The sequence below is a fragment of the Acomys minous genome (assembly GCF_964271855.1).
Source record: "Acomys minous genome assembly, chromosome: 2".
Classification (NCBI taxonomy): Eukaryota; Metazoa; Chordata; class Mammalia; order Rodentia; family Muridae; genus Acomys; species Acomys minous.
In genome coordinates this window covers 14,487,222-14,495,788 of record NC_140484.1, presented here as the reverse complement: position 1 = coordinate 14,495,788, position 8,567 = coordinate 14,487,222, and the positions used below count along the sequence as shown (strand labels likewise).

At 50.9% G+C, this 8,567-nt stretch overlaps 1 protein-coding gene across 1 annotated transcript; it reads left to right on the top strand.

The window, feature by feature from the left end:
- Positions 1-236: 236 nt before the first annotated feature.
- Positions 237-8,314, top strand: MFSD13A (major facilitator superfamily domain containing 13A). The gene is made up of 8 exons (XM_084749050.1): positions 237-437; positions 915-997; positions 1,292-1,744; positions 1,849-1,972; positions 2,745-2,841; positions 4,822-4,993; positions 5,070-5,263; positions 7,518-8,314. The coding sequence occupies exons 1-8, from the start codon at positions 270-272 to the stop codon at positions 7,778-7,780; spliced, it is 1,554 nt and encodes a 517-aa protein (XP_084605176.1). The 5' UTR covers positions 237-269; the 3' UTR covers positions 7,781-8,314.
- The last annotated feature ends 253 nt before the right edge of the window (positions 8,315-8,567 follow it).

The window sequence follows — 8,567 nt, the reverse complement described above, 5'->3', positions numbered from 1 at the left end:
TGCTTCCTGAGTGCTGGGATTAAAGGCGTCTGCCACCACACCCGGCAGAATGAGGTTTTTACCTTCTGGGTTGTTAATGACTCAGAGTGCTGTGTTGAGAGGAAGAGAGAGAGAGAGAGAGAGAGAGAGAGAGAGAGAGAGAGAGAGAGAGAGAGATAGCTCTGATCCTTGTCCCTCTGCTTTCTCTTACCCAGAGGCGAGAATGGTCAGGCTGGCAATGTCTGTGAGCCCCCCTCAGTGGTCCTGGGGCTGAGGCTCGGCCAGCAGCCATGGGCCTAGACTGGCCCCAAGCCTGGCTGTTGGGCCTGCCCACAGCCGTGGTGTACGGCTCCTTGGCACTCTTCACCTCCATCCTGCATAATGTGTTCCTGCTATACTACGTGGACACCTTCGTCTCGGTGTATAAGATCAACAAAGTGTCCTTCTGGGTTGGAGAGGTAGGCCAAACGTGGGACAGCCGGCACTGGTGGGGAGAGGTAGGCTAAGCGTGGGGCAGCCGGCGCTGGTGGGGAGACCGGGCAAGGCACTGGGTCCTGTTCCAGCCTTAGGCACTCAGGGCATACTGTGTTGCTTAGCAAGGCTCAGCCAGAAAAGCTGCTGGGGTCTTAATGACTCTTCAGAAGGATTCTAGAAGCACTCCTGGCCACTGCCTCAGATGTCCACTGCTTGTATGTTCATATATAATATAGAACAAATCCCCGTATGCATGAATCAGCTGCATTCACTTACCAGCTGCCTGGTCGCTGGGCTTAAATGTGTGTGCCAGCCAGGAGAGGGGCTTTAGCAGAGGAACTGGCGTGAACAAAAGCTTGCCAGCAGCAAGCTACTGCCACCTTTGGGGAAGGTGCATAGCCTAAAGAGGGGGAGCCCTGTGCACCTGTGCAGCCCACCTGCCCATCTCTCTCCTCTTGCAGACTGTATTTCTCCTCTGGAACAGCTTCAACGACCCCCTCTTCGGCTGGCTCAGTGACCGCCGGTTCCTCAGCTCCCAGCCCCGGTGTGTGTCTTGGGGATGGTACATCACTGCCCTGGCCCCACCCTGATGCTCCCCAAACTGGAGGACCGCTGCTCATACTTGGGTTGGGAAAAGGAAGGGATATACTGACAGGCTGGTGATGGGGCAATGGCCTGAGGAGAGGGCCTATGACTGGGTAAGCTATGCCTTTTAATCTCAGAGACTTGGGGTGTATCTAGGTATGAATCCTTGCATCTGTCTTCTGGGTCCAGCCAGGGGAACCAGGCCCTGCTCAGGGTAAAAGGTTACCTCCTAACCCTCTCCTCTCCCTGACAGGTCAGGACCTGGGTTCTCCTCCAGGGACGTGGTGCTGACACGGGTACGGGCTCTGGGCTGGCATGGGCCACTGCTGGCACTGTCCTTCCTGGCATTCTGGGTGCCCTGGGCCCCGGCTGGCTTGCAGTTCTTACTGTGCCTGTGCCTTTATGATGGCTTCCTGACACTCGTGGACCTCCACCATCATGCCTTGCTGGCTGACCTGGCTCTCTCAGCCCACGACCGCACCCACCTCAATTTTTACTGCTCCCTCTTCAGCGCTGCCGGCTCCATGTCTGTCTTTGCCTCCTACGCCTTTTGGAACAAGGAGGATTTCTCCTCCTTCCGTGCCTTTTGTGTGGCACTAGCTGCTGCCTCTGGGCTGGGCTTCCTGGGGGCCACACAATTGTTGAAGCGGCGGATTGAGGCAACCAGAAGGGACAGGGGGTGCTCGGCCCTAGTCACGGATGGCGGGTGAGTGACTAGCCTTGGTTCCCTAGGGTCAGAGCCTGCTTTTAACACCCAGTCCCCTGGCCCAGTCTGGCATAGACCAACAAGTCTCCTCTTCCCCTCTACAGTGTGTGTGAGGAGGAGCCACTGGTGGGAGGCGGGGAAGCAGGCAACATCACCTTGGGCCAGTACCTCCGGCAACTGGCACGCCACCAAAACTTCCTGTGGTTTGTGGGCATGGACCTGGTGCAGGTAAGGGGAGCCATTTCCTCACCCCTCCTTCAAGGGTACCTCCCTGAGTTTTGATGGTAGAACTAAGGTTGGGAGGTCTGTGTTCCTTACCCTCTTGTGCAATTGTCCCCCAATCCTATAGTGTGAGAATTGTTGAACCTGGGGCCTTATATATTGTTAGGTAATGATTCTCCCACTGAGCTACCCCCCCTCCACCCCCCGATACCCCCCATCCCCCCATCCCACCCCCGCCTCTCATTGTGTGATCTTAGGCAGGTCTCAGCCTCTGAAGCCAGTCCTGTGTTCATCCATAAGAAGACTGAAGAATCTTTTTTTTTTTTTAATTATTTCATGTATATGAGTGTTTTGCCTGTATATTTGTCTGAGCACAAGTGTGTGCCTGGTGCCCAGGGAGGCCAAAAGAAGCTCTCAGGTCTCCCGGAACTAGAGTGAGGAAGACTGTGAGCCACCATGTTGGTTCTGGGAGTTGATCCTGGGTCCTCTGGAAGAGCAGCCAGTGCTCTTAACCACTGAGCCATCTCTCCAGCCCCTGTAACAACCAGACTTCAAAATGAATTCTTTTTATGCCATGAAAACCTAAAAATTGTCCTTTTTGCTATTTTACCATGGCTTCAAACTTAATAACATTCCATAGGCCACAAGGAATTGTCTTAGGTTTGTTCAGGCATGTTCCATGTGTAGTGGCATGGGGACAGAGGCCAGCAGCTCTGAGGACCAAGGCTGCTGGTCCCATGCTGGCCCTGCCTGTGAACTCCCCACCGTCTGCCTGCAGGTGTTTCACTGCCACTTCAACAGTAACTTCTTCCCACTCTTCCTGGAGCACTTGTTGTCCGACCACATCTCCCTGTCCACTGGCTCCTTCCTGTTGGGTAAGTAGTGCCAGGGGCCAGCAGCTTGCACAGCCTGGGTGGAGGACAGTGGTCCTCACTTTAGTCCTCGTAGTATGGTGACACCTAGAGGCAATGTGATGTAGCGCAGTGGCCTGCGTGCCATTCACTTGGTGGACTTGGCTGTGCTTTTTACTCCGAGACACTGTTCTGTTCTTCAAGGCAGGGTTTCTCGGTGTAACAGAGCCCTGGTCTGTCCTGGACTCACTTTGTAGACAGTGCTGGTCTCAAATTCACAGAGCTCTTCCTGCCTCTGCCTCCTGAGTGCTGGGATTAAAGGCTGCATTGCCACATTTGGCCTGGGCTTTTTTCACTTTATACATTTCTTACTTACTGTTTGTGTGGATGCATACATGCCATGGTGCATATGGAGGTCAGAGCACAACTTTCAGGGATTGGTTCTCTCCTTCCATCATGTGGGGACCCAGGAATCAAACTCAGGATGTCTGCCTTATCGGCCAACCCCATTACCTGCTGAGCCATCTCACTGACCTAAAGCCTTTTTCTTTCCTTTCTGTCATTGTCTCGTAAATGATGCAGCGTAACAGTGATTTGTGTAGCATTTTTGTGGTGCTGGATATTATAAGACATCACTTATGCCAGGCTTGATGGCAAACACCTGTACTCTCAGCACTATAGAAAAGGAGTTTGATGCCATCCTCGATCTAAAATAAATAAAAATGAACAGTAATAACAACAACAGCAAATGCAAACAGCGAATACATTTATTTTAAAAGGGGAGAAAAAAAAAGTGGTAATGTAAAGTATATGAGAGGGGGTTGGGATAGAGCTCAGCTGGCAGAACCGATACAATGCTCTGCTGGGCTAGATTCCCCAGAAACACATAAATGTGGTGAGCTAGGTGTGGAGGTGCACATCTTTAATCCTAGCACGTACTTGGGAGGTACAGTTAGGAAGATCAGAAGTTCAAGGTCAGCCTAAGCTACATAGCAAATTTGAGGCTAGCTTTGCCTATACGAAACCCTGTATCAAAAAAAAAAAAAAAAAAACTAAAATAAAAAGAAATTGAGCATGGTAGTGTAGGCCTGTAGCTCTAGCACCCAGGAGGAAGAGGCAGGTTGATTTCTGTGAGTTCGAGGCCAGCCTGTTCTATATTATGAACTTTGGGCCAGCCAAGGCTACATAGTGAGATCCTGTCTCAAAAGAAAAATAAACAAAATAGGGTGAGTGTAATACATACACCTTTAATCAATCCTAGCACTTGGGAGGCAGAGGCAGGTAGATTTCTGTGAGTCTGAGGCCAGCCTGGTCTACATAGAGAGTTCTAGGACAGCTGGACTATATCGAGACCCCATCTCAAAAATAGATAAAGTAAAAATACAAAACAACGCTTGGTATGGTAGTTATGACTGCACTGCCAACACTCAGGAGACGAAGGCAAAAGGATTAAGAGTTCAAGGTCATCTAGAGCTATATGACACTAAACTAAAAAACCAAACCAAAATAATAGTATATGAGGTTATACAGATACAATGCCATTATATATAATGGCTTGAAAATCCAAAGGGTTTGTTATCCATGAGGGGTGCTGGAGTCAGCTCCCATGATTACCAAGTGACTACAATACCCACCTTGAAGGGCTTGTGAAAAATATGGTGTGAAAAGTAGGCTGGAGAGAGCTCAGCAGTTAAGCGCACTGACTGCTCCTCCAGGGGACTCGGGTTTGACTTCCATTTACCTACATGGTGGCTCGCGGTTGTCTGTAGCTCCAGTTCCACAGGATCTAATGCCCCCCTCTGGCCTCTGCACAGATATACATGCGGTCAAAACATGCGTGCACATAGAATAAAAATGAGAATATAACAAAGTGTGAAAAGTGCAAGACATTGTTGGTACACAATTAATGCAGATTGTGATTCTGATTATTACGATGTCATTTGCCACCTACTGTCGAGGCTGTGGCATTGCTCCTGAAGAAGTGGGACCCTCTTCCTTCCCTAGGCATCTCCTATGTTGCTCCTCATCTCAACAACCTCTACTTCCTGCCCCTGTGCCGGCGCTGGGGTGTCTATGCAGTGGTTCGGGGGCTCTTCCTGCTCAAGCTCAGCCTTAGCCTGCTCATGCTGTTGGCTGGCCCAGACCACCCTGGCCTGCTTTGCTTCTTCATTGCCAGGTATGCCCTGCCTGCCTTTGCCTCCACCACCCTCTGTGTCCACCCCCTTCACTCTTGCTCCTCTCTCCACGGGCAGCAACCGTGTTTTCACTGAGGGTACCTGTAAGCTGCTGACTCTGGTCGTCACTGACCTGGTGGATGAGGACCTGGTGCTGAACCATCGGAAACAGGCAGCCTCGGCGCTTCTTTTTGGCATGGTAGCCCTCGTGACTAAACCTGGCCAGACCTTTGCCCCACTGCTGGGCACCTGGCTTCTCTGCTTCTACACAGGTGGGTCTCCCGGAGGATACCTTATTTGACCCAGCTCTGGGTCTAGTGAGGTGTTGGGTTTGGAGTGGAAGCTGAGAAAACTCATTTCAGACGCAGAAGCTTAAAACTGAAGGCTTTATTTTTTTGAGCTCAGGGAGGCGGCCAGTTTGGGATCTGAAGCTCATCCTTGAGGGGGAAGTTGTATTGCATATTTAAAGGTGAAAAAACTGCAATTAGCTCATGGGGGGCGGGGGGAGGACCGTGGATGGTGGAACAGGGGGATCGGCTCGGACTCAAGTTACTTTGATAACAAGAAATTCTAGCTGACCTTGAAAGTGTGCCCAGCAGGGGCAACTGGACTTGTACTTGGGGAATTTCTGGAAACAACAAGGTCATAGTTTCTCATAGAACATAAACATAGTTTATGGTCAATCTGGCTTTGTATAGAGATACTTTTACATCAGCCGTGAGCTGAGGTGATGCGGCTGCTGGGCCTGAAATAAGAATTTCTATAGTTATGCTACCTGAAAGGAACAAGCCTCAGCAGAAGAAGACAGAAGGCCTGCAGTGCCTTGGGATGATAGCCCTTGTCCCATCTCTCCATTTTTTTCCTAAGTTCATTGATTCATTCAACAAATCAGCATAGACCTCTCTATAGGCTCAGCCCTATGTAAGGGAGGTAACAGTATTAAGACAGGGAGCCTGGAGAGATGGCTCAGAGGTTAGATTACTGGCTGCCCATCCAGAGGTCCTGAGTTCAATTCCCAGCAACCACATGGTGGCTCCTAACCATCTGTAATGAGATCTGGTGCCCTCTTCTGGAGTGCAAGCACACATGCAGGCAGAATATTGTATACATGATAAATAAATAAATCTTTTTAAAAAAAATATTAAGACAGGGGGAAATTCAGGAGAGGGGTGGCCAGGATGGCCTATGGACTGGGTTTTCAGTGCTCAGGGAGGCTATTTGGAGAGTTGGAGGCTGGGAAGTGACACAACTTGATTGACATTTGGAAGAAGTTCACTCCGCTGCCCTGAGAAGTGCAGCCCTGCGTACAGATCAGAGTGGTCAGTAGCCCGGAGACGTTAAGGAGGCTGTGGCAGAGGCTAGGAAGTCTGGACTAGGGAGGTGGCAGGTGGGATGCGTTTGGGAACTGAGGTGAGATTTGGTGGTGTCTCTCATGAGAAAGGAGGGACGTCAGAAATGGGTTCGAGGCCACCCTGCCCTGCATAGCAAGTTCCAGGTCAGCCAAGGCTATGTAGAGAAACCATGTCTCAAAAAGCAAGCCAAACAAAGGGAGAAAGGGATATGGTAATTCTACTACAGCTGTAATTCTATTACTTAGGAGACGGAGGGAGGAGGAGGAGGCCACAGTGGTGTTCAGCTGCCTAATGACTCCTAGAACAACCACGGCCCTTGAGACTGTCTCAGGAAACAAGATGGTGCTCGGGATATAAGTTGCCTAGTATGTGTGACCCTGAGTCTGACTCTTAGAACCACACAAGCTAGCTGTGGGGATACACACCTGTAATGCCAGCAGCACTCAGGACGCAGAGGCAGGACCAGAAGCTCAAGGTCATCCTGACTACACAAGGAGTTTAGGGCTAGTTTTGGCTAGATACCTGACTTTGTTTTGTTTTGTTTTGAAGGCAGGGTTTCTCTGTGTAACAGCTCTAGCTATCCTGGAACTCTTTGTCTGTAGACCAGGCTGGCCTCAAACTCACAGAGATCCTCCTGCCTCTGCCTCTGCCTCCCAAGATACCCTGACTTTTTTTAAAAGAAGAAAAGCAGCAGCAGCTAGGCATGGTGGCTCATGCCTTTAATACCAGCATTTGGGAGGCAAGTGCAGGAAGTGAAATTTGAGGCCAGTTCCAGGGCAGCCTAGATTACTAGAGACACTGCCTCAAAAAATTAATAAAATATATTTGTAAAGGCTGAGGCAGGAGACTGCAAGATTGAGGCCAGACAACATTGATACCAATTAAAATTTTTTTTGTTTGTTTTGTAGACAAGGTTTCTTTGTGTGGCTCTGGCTGTCCTGGAACTTACTGTGTAGACCAGGCTGGCCTCAAACTCACAGAGATCTGCCTGCCTCTGCCACCCTAGTGCTGGGATGAAAAGCATGCACCACCATGCCTGGCCTGTTTTAACATTTTTAAGCTGTGGTTTAGGATACTTGTATGTAATGCTTGAGATGCCATTCTGTGGACTTTGGTGGGGGGCTGAGGCGGGCAACTGGGCTGACCATACTTGTTCTGTGTGCTCTTGTCCTAGGTCATGACCTTTTTCAGCAGCCCCCAGTGACTTCTGTGGGGAGTGTCCGGCCTTGGCCAGAGCCCCCAGCCCCAGCCCCAGCGCAGGCTCCAACACTCCGCCAGGGTTGCTTCTACCTGCTGGTGCTTGTGCCCATCACCTGTGCACTGCTGCAGCTTTTCACCTGGTCCCAGTTCACACTGCATGGGAGGCGCCTGCGGATGGTCAAGGCCCAGCGCCAGAACCTGGCACAGATCCGAACGCTGGACATTAAGGTGGTGTGAGAGGTATGGCAAGGCCGCTCTGCTGAGGGCCCGAGTGCCTCTCCTGCCACCTAGCATCCTGCTTCTTCACCTTCTCTGGGTGCAGCCGAGAGAACAGATGGTGTGGGGGAGTTCCTAGGGCGGAACTGGGAGCACCACTGAGGTCTGCCTTTCTTCTGCCATCTGCCTCAGCTTGGGCAAGGGCTGGGCCATATGTGCTCAGGGACCTGTGACTCCTGTGGGGCAGGAAGAAAGAAAGACCAGAAAGGATGGGACTAAATATGGTGCACAAGCAGCCGCCTGGACCTGGAGCTGGGATGGTCACTCAGTGGGTGAACATAGGAGCTGCTGAAGCTCCTTTTGCCCACTCAGGTGCAGTTGACTGAAAGTGCCACTTGTCCATTCTTCTAGTAGTTTCTCTCAGAGGGTTCTCTGCTTCAGCCATGCTTGAAGTGGCATGCCCTTTCTGCAGTAGGGCTCCCCGAAGCCCAGCAGGCCTCAAAACTGTAGAGGCTCATCTCATTACAGATCAAGTAAAGCCAGTCATTCCTTTTCTTCGTCTGTGTGCTGTGTGTGTGCGTGTGTGCTCTGTGTGTGTGTGCGTGTGTGCTGTGTGTGTGTGCACGTGTGTGTGTGTGCTGTGTGTGTGTGCGCGTGTGTGTTGGGGGGCAGAGGAGGCAGACAGGGTTGGTGGAGGCCTGGAAACAGGCAAGTACCCCAAAATCAGTTTCCTAGAGATCCAAGAACAAAAATGCAAATTGCAAGCTGAGCCAGGTGATTTGGGCCTTGCTCCCAGTATTTGGGAGGC

Coding starts and splice junctions, on each gene's coding strand:
- MFSD13A (XM_084749050.1), top strand. CDS start 270: ATGGGCCTAGACTGGCCCCAAGCCTGGCTGTTGGGCCTGCCCACAGCC. Junction 1,745..1,848: donor GCCCTAGTCACGGATGGCGG/GTGAGTGACTAG, acceptor TCCCCTCTACAG/TGTGTGTGAGGAGGAGCCAC. Junction 2,842..4,821: donor CACTGGCTCCTTCCTGTTGG/GTAAGTAGTGCC, acceptor TTCCTTCCCTAG/GCATCTCCTATGTTGCTCCT.